Raw genomic sequence first — 10,341 nt, 5'->3', positions numbered from 1 at the left:
CCCCCGTCCCTCTCCAAGGGCCAGAGATGGGTCCTGGGTATGTTTGCGTTTGAAGGAGAGATGGCTCCTTTCCTGGAGCTAGGGACTATCCCTTCCACAGATTCCTGATTTGTTAATTTGCTGTTCTGTCTTCACAAACCAGTCTACTCGGTACCTTTCCTGATAAAGCAAATGAGAGCCTTCTCAGGAGTTCTGGGGACCCTCATGGAATATCCTCTTTCAGGGCTCAAGACCTCGCGAGCCTCTCTTCGGCTCTCCAATGGACTCGGTTGCTTCTTTTCCCCCAATCATCTCCACCGTCAAAGTAGAACAAAGTGATTTCTGGATGGAGGGGAAGGCTGAGGGACACAGTATAGTAGGGATAAACTCCCTTCCTGGGGGGAGCGGCCTTCCAGCGCAGTTAACTCCCCAGCTCATTTAGACGCAAGGAGATAGTCCCCTTCTCCGAGTCCCCCAGAAAGTTGAGACTACTTAGACAATGCCGACTGGGGAGGGAGGGGGAGAATATGCTGGAGGAAAAGAGGAGAAAAATAATTTTTGTTGGTATCTGAGATCTCCGGTTTGGGGGGGGGGAGAATCTTGCTACCCCCGGGACACGTTTATTTAAATGGAATTAGAAAAAGCTTGAGGCACCCGGCAATCAAGGCAAATCAATGCGAAGTCTAGAGAACTTCTCCGATTTCCAACCCGTTGCCTCGGGTCTTTCTGCGTCTCAGGAGAAAAGAAAATATTATATATAAATAAAAATTGCCGCAATAAAGATTTAATCTGAGATAACATTGTTTTAGGCTATATTGCTTTTTAAAAGTCTCTTAACCTGACAACTTAACGATCTCATTAACTCCGCCAGATAGGGAGATAGGAATTGAACGAGACCAGAGAAACAAATTAGCGGCCACGTCTACACTGGCAAAGAGGAGGAGTGGACTGATTCAGCCGTTTGGTCCCCCGATTTTCCTCCCCTCCCCAAGAAACTACAGGAAAAAATGGGACAGATTTAACCAGCCATTGGGTTCTGAAGGAGCTCAAGGGAAAGGTCTGAAAGGCCCTTTCACTGCTGTTGGTTCCATTTGGTTGGAGGGGGGGGGGCGGGGGTGTACTGGAAAAGGGGATTTCTGATATTTCGAGGGGGGTCTCTGTTCTCTGCACTTGTAGCTTCCAGCTCTATTTGGGAGTCAGACACTGGCCCCCTCCCTATCCTCCGTGGAGCTAGACTCATTTGAAAGAGAAAATGGGTCGTAGAGATGGTGGTTTCGGATAACTTCATGGCCCCAGTTGACTGCCATCTGACAACTGGAATCCCGCTTGGAACACTTGCCTTCTCCCTCGCCCTGGAGAGGGATTCTATCCACAGTGGTTTATATCCCCACCTCTATCTAAAGTGAAATGCCCTTTTCATATTCACTCACTTAACCATCTAAGTTCCCTGGGCTTTTTTTTTTCATCCCACAAAGCTATCAAACCCGTTTCAACATGTATCATGTCCCCATGATATCTTTTTCCTCCGATTTCTAACCTCAGAGACCGTGTCTACATAGCCACAACAACCCAGATTATTCTTCAGACGGGAAATCCAGGTTTAGGCTCTAGTCAGTCAGATGTGCTGCCAATTGGGTCCCAGTGAAGTAAATTCCTTTGACTTTGTACTGTGTAGATGCTGCAGTGAAGGGGGAGAGCCCTCAGTGGTATCAGTGAAATAGAACAGGAATTTTAAGGAATCTGAGAAATAAGGTCAAGGCAAAAAAAAAAAAGATATTTTATTTTAAAAACAGGTTTGTTGTTATTTTTTTCTTTTTGCATTCAGTACATTGTCATTCAGACACCACGATACTATATACAGATACAAGACATTTTTTTAAAAAAGAAAGAGACATTTTAGAGTGATGTTTTCCAAAGAACACTGTTTTGTGGGGTACTAGTGGAGGGTGGAAGAGAACTGGGGAAAAGCCTGGAACTGCAATAGCCTAGAGCTGATCATCATGGAAGGAACTATTAAGACATGTCTCTTTTGCCCGAGAAAGCAGGATTAGTTCAGCCCCCCTCCAAGAAAACATTTTTGCTTGAAGAATCTGGATCTTGGCTGGAGGAGGTCAAGGAAAGTGTTGGGGGCCAAAATGATTTGGCCCAGAAATGATTCTCTTGGTGTGGAAGCAGCCTGAGCTCCTGGCAAAGAGGAAAGGAAACCTTGGGTGTGTGAGATTCTCTTCTGCTCACTTTTAAGTGAAATTTGTGTTTTTTCCCTTAAAATAAAAAGGATTCCTAGCCCCACCCCCTCCTCATTCTCAATGAGAAATAAACATGTTAGCAGCTTGGTTGTCTCGGTGTCTTTCTTGGACTTCTAGTAGAGTGAGGAGAGATTTCAGGACAAGAGATCTATGGGGTGGTCCAGGACTGGGGCCTTAACATCTGGAAGGTTCTCCAGATTAGGACTTTTGAGGGAGCCACAGAAGCAGGACGAGGCCACAAGGGGTGGGGATTGAAGTTTGGGACGGAACGATATAGTACAGAGATACAAAAGGCAGGTTCAGGCACTGGGTCTTGGACTCCTCCTAACCCCCAGGCCAAATCATAATTATTATTAATATTAATATGAATTTTAAAAATATACACACAACTTATTGGGATACCTTTCTAAACAATTGCCCAACAGGAAGTGGCAAAGATCTGAGAGGGAAAAGTTAGCCCTCTACATCCTACCCCCACAAACCTTCATTGGGGGAGTTTATATTTCTCCCAGCAATACGGGGGGCAGAGTAAAAAATCCGGATTTTACTGGAATGATACTAACCTTCATCTCTACCCTCCCTATCTTTTCCTGGGGTCTGGAAGTGAGGGTCAATGTGTGAATGGCTGGGAAGGAAGATATGATGAGGAGGAGGAGGAGGAGGACGACGATGGAGAATCAACCTTCTTGCTGAAGGTTGTACCTAAACTGCTCCCCATCCACTGACTGGAATCCAGCCCCCAAAACCCATATGAGCCCAAATATTTCTGGATCCAAAACTCTACTTTCCACCTGGAATAGTAGTGGAGTGGGGAAAGGGGGATGTGTATATCCCCTCTCCGCACTCACTACCAGGGTTCCTTCCTTCCTTCCTTCCTTCCTTCCTTCCTTCCTTCCTTCCTTCCTTCCTTCCTTCCTTCCTTCCTTCCTTCCCCTCTTTCTCCACATTAATATTATTTATTAGTATTAGTATTAAATAATCGATTCACCGGCGAAGTGTCCATCGGTGGGCTCCTTTCATGGTACAAAGTGGGATATAAATAGGTGGGGAGGCATGGGGGAGGGGCTCAGGACTCCATGGTCAGGTAGAGTGGAGATGGGGTGCCTTAGCTTTGCTGACCACCTTCTTCTCTTTGACTCGACGGTTTTGGAACCAGATGGTGACCTGACGTTCTGAGAGGTTGGTGGTGGCTGAGATCCGCCGCCTCTTCTCTTTGGTAATGAACTTGCTGGCCGCATACTCCTTCTCCAGTTCCTTCAGCTGCACCTTGGTGTAGGGCACTCGCTTCTTTCGGCCCCTTCGGTAGCTGCTGACCTCAGGCTGCAGGGGGACTACGTCTGGGGAGAAACACGGGAGAGAATCCGTCAGATGAAGCCAACACCCGGGATCTACCTCCTCCCCGGTGGGAAGTGGGTGAGATATAGGAGGCAGGAATCCTCGAAGGATTGGGACAAAGCCCCTCCAAAGACGTGGCTCCCTCAATGATTGGGCAATTCCGCAGGGCCTTCCCCATCCCCAATTTTGGTTTCAGTGATCTGGGCAATTCAAGTGCTCTCTCCTAGCCCATTACACCTCAAACACCAGCCCCCAATTCACCTTGACTTTTATAATGTAGGTAATTCAAGTGGTTTTAAATAATGAATTTATCTCAGGTTGTTAGATAATTCAAGCCTCAAACCTAGCACGTTTTTGGTCTTATCGTGACAAACAAAACAGGAAGAATCTTGATGATGTTTTCTTTGATTTTGTGTAGGAAAAGGAGGACAAGGGCAAAGGTAAAAAGGGGAGAAGGAGGAAAGGGAGAAACTTTATTGTATTGCCTCTTCTAGATCAGACCTCCCCACTCCTGCCAGGAAATCCTGACACAATGATAGAGGAAATTCACTTTTGCCTTGTCCTCCTGGTCTTGGGTACTAACTAAAACAGGTACGGTGAGAGGAAACAAAGCAAACCCTTGAAAGGTAACACAATGATTATCAGGAATGGTGGGCCACAAACTGGTCTTAGGTAAGAAAGTCCCAAGTGTGGTATCCTATGGGTGGCCTTTCTTGAGTGGAAGGTTTCCCCGGGCATGCTCTCCCTGCTCACCACGTGTCTTCAATGGCTTTCCTGTTGTTGGGTGAGTCAGAAGAAGCCCCCTACCCCACCCTGTTGGGTAAGATGGAAGAACATCTTTTTTTAAGTTATTGCTCCTCCCTTCCCCTTCTTAAAGATCCAAACATTGCTTCTAACTCCCTGCAGACCATTAAAAAGGTGCTGGTTCCTTTATAGGCACCCACATTCAATCTTCTCTCTCTGAGTCTGAGAGACTCTGTGCTTTCCCACCACACACACACACCTCTTTCCATTTCCCCCAATATTCCCTTCGCAAAAACAGATCAAGGAAGAAAAGTAAGTTCATCCTTCCTCCCCCTGCCCCATCCCCTCAACAAGCCTCATAGACCTTCCATAGAGAAATGGAAAATGGGGACAATCATTCAGATCCTTTAATTCCCCTTCCCAAATAATCACAAACAACCCCAGCAACAAATTCTTCCTAATTTTTGCATTCAGTTTTGTGGATATTTCAGGACAAATTGTGTTGTGAAATGGATAGGTTAGGAGGGGAAAGTGCTTCCACTCTCTCCACTGCCAATGTAGATAAATCTCAGGAATGTAGGCAAAAGTTCTGCCAGGGAGAAGAGGGTATGAAAAGGTCCACAGGAGAGCAAGCCCTTGTTCTTCTCACCCACTCCACTCGGGCACGTTCCCAGTCCCACAAAGTCCTGTCTGCAATTACTTAGGTCCTGTGTATTACAGGGACTAGATGGTTACTGTGGGGGTAACCAAATTGTTAAAGAAAAATAATCTCTGGAAATGAAAGAGTGGGAGTGAAAAGTGAAGAACAGAATACCAAATGGCCATGACGACTGTCTACACAACTCTAATTCCAGCACAATTGCTGGACAACGAGGAAAACATACATTCAGCATCTCATTCTCCTTAGGTCAGCTGACTTACTGAATTGAATGAAAATTTTCTTCCTGTGAATAATCATCCCCATTTTCAGATTCACAAGGTTAGCATCACTATCTGTATGATCAGAGAAACAGGCATAGAACTTATCTACCCATTGGTATGTTGAGGAAGGGGGACGGTTTATGCGTGTAAATTAGCCAAATAATTACTCCCGAATAATTGCAACAAACTTTCTACTTAGCCTTGAAGCAGACATCCCTTTATATGTGTGTGTGTGTGTATACGTTCAGAGAGTATATAACAAGAACACAACCCATTATTTTGTATATATTTTGCCAAAGAACCAATTTGATGGAGGTGTTTGTTTTTCTTTTCTTTTCTTTTTTTTTTTTTAAACAAATAGGTTGCTTTGGTCTCCATAGAAAGCAGGCCCCTTTCCCGCTTCCTGTAAAAGCCCCTTCTTCACTTCAGCTGGGCTATTTGGGATGAGTGTGCAGACGGAGACATGGGGGAACCTCTGACACGGGAGACCCAGAGTTCTGTCTCCTCGGCACAGTGCAGAAAGTCGGCAAACCTGGCGGCACTCCAGTTAATTCGAAGACCAAGCCAAAGTATTCATGCCCTCCTCCAAAATCCACTTGGCAGCCTGAACTATGCGGTTTGTGGATCAAATGAGAATTAGAGAATTCTCCAGTCCTCAATGGACTCAGTGCTAAAGACAAAAGCTGTATGAATCTTTGTGTACCCTCATCTCATATTCTCAGCTCACCAAGATACAGTAGACCTCCCCCCCCCCCACGTGTCTGACTCTGGGTATGTTTTGTCCCCATTTTGTTCCCACATTCTCAGTGGCATCAGGACCTTGGTCACTAAAGAATGTAGTATTTGTCAGTGGGATCTTTTTAAAGTACATCCAGGAGCCCAGCATTTCCAGTTCCCTTCTATCTCTCCCCACTTCTCTCCCCCTGCATTTTCTCTTTCCCCATTGTGCCCCTCTTTTCCCCCTCCTTTTCAACCTCTCCCCCTTTCCCCTCTTTTTTTCTGCTTCTTCTCTCTCTACCCCTCCACTCCCTTTTCTTCTTCCTCCACCTCCTTCCTCTCTTCCTTTCCTTTTCTTCTCTTGACCGTCTTTCCCTCTAGATCTCTCAGCAAACGTTGCCTTTCTACACTAGCACCAAAAATGAAACGTGGAAGAGGGGCAATTATGTGGATAATTTCAACGGAGGAATTGGAGTAGAAAAAAGATTTAAACCACTAGGAAATGTCCCCCCCCCCCAACACACACAATTATCTGTCTCTTTCCAACTAATCATCTACCGTTCCCATTCTATATATAGAGATCAAGTCTCATTCAACATATACAAGAGAGACAATCATGTATATACCTGTATGTAGGCTAAACAAACAACACTCTCACTGATTAACCTTTAAATTCTGGTCCTTCTAAAGGATTCTAAAAGCCTAAAGATCTGTGCAAAAATATGGAGACACATTTAAGATAAATATGTGTTTGAATTAATCTATTTTATTTCTCTGTACTAATTCACCACCAATTCAGTCATCTATATGTATAGAAGTGCGCAACATACAGACATGCACATGTCAGTATATACCCACATATATACATGCTAACGAATATATTTGTATGTGTATACATCACCATATGTGTATATAATATATAGCTATACAGATGTAACTGCTGAGACACTGAATTTTACATATGCTTTACATTATACATTTAGTAAATCTCCCAAGACTGTCAATTTAGCTTAGTTTTTTTTTAAAGCTCTATTAGGTTTTGTGTGTGTGTGTGTGTGTGTTTTCCTAGGAGGCTAGGCTAAGAGGTGACTTGCTGGAAGGAAGATATTTTCAAAGTTCTTCATTTTCATGGAGATTATTTAGTCTCCGGGCAACTCCAAGGTTTCACATTCCCCCTAGGCCCCTTAGTCCCCCTAAACTGTCTCTAACTCCTTTGCCTTACTGGTTCCCATCCTCTGCCTGCTATGCAGTCCTTGGGAGAGGGTGGCACAGTGTCCATTACTCTGGCCTGTTCCTAGAGTTCTCGAGGAGATTCCCTCTCCACCCACTCCTTGTTGGGAGCTACTAATTTCCAAACAAGCTCCATATGACTAGATGGTGGAAGGATCAGGAGCTGCAAATGGAAAATTATTGGGACACACGTCCAAATGTCTGTGTGTGTTTAACGTAGGACTATGGCCCTGGAAATTGATGCTGTGTGTAGCCTGTCCAGCAGGATTCCTCTATCCTATAATAGAACTAAAAATTGAGATTGATTCAGTGTGGCCCATTGTGTGCAGTTCTATTTATGTTTCTACAACATCTAGCTCATCTTCTTCCAATCCCGTATACCGAGGATTCTCAGGCCCAACCATAGAGAGGACTTTTATTTTTTTGTTCTTCACCCCTAGCACGGGAGATCATAGGCAGTGATCCCAGAGGGGGAGTGATTGTAGCCTGATGTTCTCCCCCTTACAACCCCCAAGCCCCGGGCTCTTTAGTAAGGGTATATAGTGGTTCTGTAGCTCTCTCACGCTGGTCCCTCCGACTTCTCTTTCTTGGCATAGAAGGACAACACTGTCCTCATCCAAACGAAGACAGGTTCTCATCACCCTTGAGGTGCCCAGGTCTGCCTTTCACTCTTTACACTAGAGCTGAATCTCCTCTATTGGGAAATCCCTCCCCCCCGCCATTTCTCCCCTCGCCTTTTCTTCCTATGGGGTGGGAAATAGGGACTATCGAACGATCCCTTCCTCTAGGAGCATCGCTTTTGGTCTGTCTCAGGTGGAAAATGAACGCGTCCAAAAGCACAGCAAAAGAGGTGACCGGAAGATCTAGGTCTTTCCATCTCTCCTCCTCCCATACAAAAGAAGACACACTGTTTTTGTCTCACTCCCCCCCCCCAAACCCCCAGCCTAGGTATCTGTTCCTTCTAGTTATCATCTATGCCTCTCGCTGCTGTGGGGGTATCCTCCCCAAAACTCTCCCCATGTTCCTTGGATCAAGGGGTCCAGGGACGCTTCCCCTGATTATTTGGTTTTGTTGGTTTTTTTGGGGGGGTTGTGTTTTTGTTTTTGTTATTGTTGTTTTTGAAGGGAGAAAGTTAACCAGATTTGAGCTCTAAGAAATTAGAAATGGGACCAATCTTCCTGACAGGCAAAGGCGTTACAGTTACACCGGTGCCCAACAACTAGGATAATTAAGTCAGAAAAAAAAAGAAGTCCTATGACTAAAATGTGTCCAAACCATCTGACTAAATCAGGGTCTTTAAAGAAACTGAGTGGAGCCCGAAATACCTGGGCAATTCGGCTAGAGGAGGGTATTTTAAAGTCCGGCATAGTATTTTCTTTTTTTGTTGTTGCTGTTTGCTTTTTTGTTTGTTTGTTTGGGGTTTTTGGCTTTGTAAATCAGGCCAATTGTGTGTCTGGGCCTGTGAGTATGAAGGGCGCCGGAGCCGGTACTCCCTGGGCGCTGGAAGCCCGGGGAGCCAGGCGCTCGGGCGCCTGCTATTGCTTCACTTTCGGCGGGGCAGCTCAAGGGAACGTGTCGGAGCAGATTTCCTTCAGCGGCGCATTCCTCAACCCAGCTCGCCCGGCCGGCTCCCTCAGCAGCCGGGCGCGCCGGGGCCAGACAGCGGGGGTGGCTGGGGTGCGGAGCCCCAGGGGGTGTGTGGAGGGGGGTTGGGGGGGTGGGAGGCGGGAAATGGCGATGAGGATGGGGATGTGAGTGTCACTCAAGCAAAGCCCCTTACCTGGAAAAGGAGACTTCCAGAGGTGGGCTGACTGCGGCTGCTCCTTGGAGCAGTACACCTGACTGTCCCAGCCGTTGGAGAGCGCCCAATGCTGATAACCCTCGACGGGGATGAGGGCGTCGTGGCGGGGCTCGGGGTGCCCGCTGATGCCCGGCACCACGGACACGTCCAAGTAGCCGGGCATCGCTTGGTAGGAGCTGGCAAAGCTGGGGTAAAAGGCGAACTCCTTGGCCCTGGAGGATAAATCGTCACCCGGCAAGGCCCCCGACGGCTCGGGATACTTGTCCCCGGGGTGGTAGGCGCAGGGCTTCTGCTGCAAGTTCACGTTGTGGGATAGGCGGCAGCCGTAGTAGCTGCCCCCGAACGGGTAGCCGTAGCCTAGGGTAGCGCTGGACGAGGTGGGGGGCGCCGGCGGCGGGGGGCATTGACGTGCCGCCTCTGGGGCGGGGATGTCCGTGTAGACGGCGCCCTGTGGGGCGCCCAGGGGAGCCGGGGGCCGGCCCAGAACCGGGTGGGTGAGCAGGTCCCGGCAGTGGCTGGAGGGGCAGCTGCCGCCCAGTCCGTCCATGATCGGGGCTTTGCCGGGGCTGGCTCCGCTGCAGCCTGCCCCCCCTCCTCCGCCGCCTCCTCCTCCTCCTCCTCCGCCGCCGCCGCCGCCGCCGCCGCCTCCCTCACCTCCTCCGCCGCCGGCGCCGCCTCCGCCTCCGCTGCTCTCAGCCGAACTGTCCTCATAGACGTACATAAGGCTCTCCGGCCAGCGCGGGTGCAGGAGCAGCGAAGTCGTCATGACATGATCTGCTCGAGCTTTTTAAAAACTCCACTTGCCAGAGGGAGAGAGCGAGGGGAGAGAGCGAGGGAGACACCTCGCTCCCCTTTTTCCCCCCTCCCCCCTCCCCCCTCCACTCTCCTCCCTCCCTCCTCCCCCTCCTCCTCCTCTCCTCCCTCCCCTGGCTCCCTCACTAGGCCCTGGCGCATGCGCCCCACCCTCCTTCCCCGCTTCATTAAGAAATACGCTCGCACGAAATGACTCCCCTTCCCCTCCCTGCCTCCTACCACGTGACAAAGGTCTGTGCACGTGACGCCCAGTCCCGGTCTCCTGGGTTCTCCGCCCCATTCGAGGGGAGGGGGGGAGAAGGTTTAGGTCGATGTTGATTGGTTCGCGGGAGGGGGGGTGGGGAAATTTAAAGAACTAGGGCTACGCCCCTTGGAGGGCCTGGAAAAGGGGGGGGCATGATGGGGGGCTGAGGGGAGCAGGCACTATTTGGTCTACGCAAAGGGGAAGGAGAGGCTGGTTTCCGTGGCTCCCCCTGGGGAGCCCCAGAATGAAGGGGGGTGGGTATGGGGGCGATTTACACCTCTCTTCTTCCCATTTCCCTCTACCACCATCAC

At 48.6% G+C, this 10,341-nt stretch overlaps 1 protein-coding gene across 2 annotated transcripts; it reads right to left on the bottom strand.

Annotated features, from left to right (window-relative positions):
- Window positions 1-1,645: 1,645 nt before the first annotated feature.
- Window positions 1,646-9,739, bottom strand: HOXC13 (homeobox C13). Of its 2 annotated transcripts, none has more exons than XM_043968380.1 (3): window positions 8,953-9,739; window positions 3,214-3,562; window positions 1,646-1,719 (listed from the first exon to the last, which is right to left on the bottom strand). In XM_043968380.1, the coding sequence occupies exons 1-2, from the start codon at window positions 9,737-9,739 to the stop codon at window positions 3,306-3,308; spliced, it is 1,044 nt and encodes a 347-aa protein (XP_043824315.1). In that variant the 3' UTR covers window positions 1,646-1,719; window positions 3,214-3,305. The 2 variants fall into 2 exon arrangements, with proteins under 2 accessions (XP_043824315.1, XP_043824316.1); XM_043968381.1 differs by lacking the exon at window positions 1,646-1,719 and having other exon boundaries at window positions 2,970-3,562; window positions 8,953-9,555; window positions 9,607-9,739.
- Window positions 9,740-10,341: the final 602 nt, after the last annotated feature.

Source organism: Dromiciops gliroides, chromosome 5 (genome assembly GCF_019393635.1).
Source record: "Dromiciops gliroides isolate mDroGli1 chromosome 5, mDroGli1.pri, whole genome shotgun sequence".
Taxonomy (NCBI): Eukaryota; Metazoa; Chordata; class Mammalia; order Microbiotheria; family Microbiotheriidae; genus Dromiciops; species Dromiciops gliroides.
Note: the sequence above shows the minus strand (reverse complement) of the source record. Positions and strands in the feature narration are given on the sequence as shown.

Coding starts and splice junctions, on each gene's coding strand:
- HOXC13 (XM_043968380.1), bottom strand. CDS start 9,739: ATGACGACTTCGCTGCTCCTGCACCCGCGCTGGCCGGAGAGCCTTATG. Junction 3,563..8,952: donor CTGGAAGTCTCCTTTTCCAG/GTAAGGGGCTTT, acceptor GTTTCTCCCCAG/ACGTAGTCCCCCTGCAGCCT.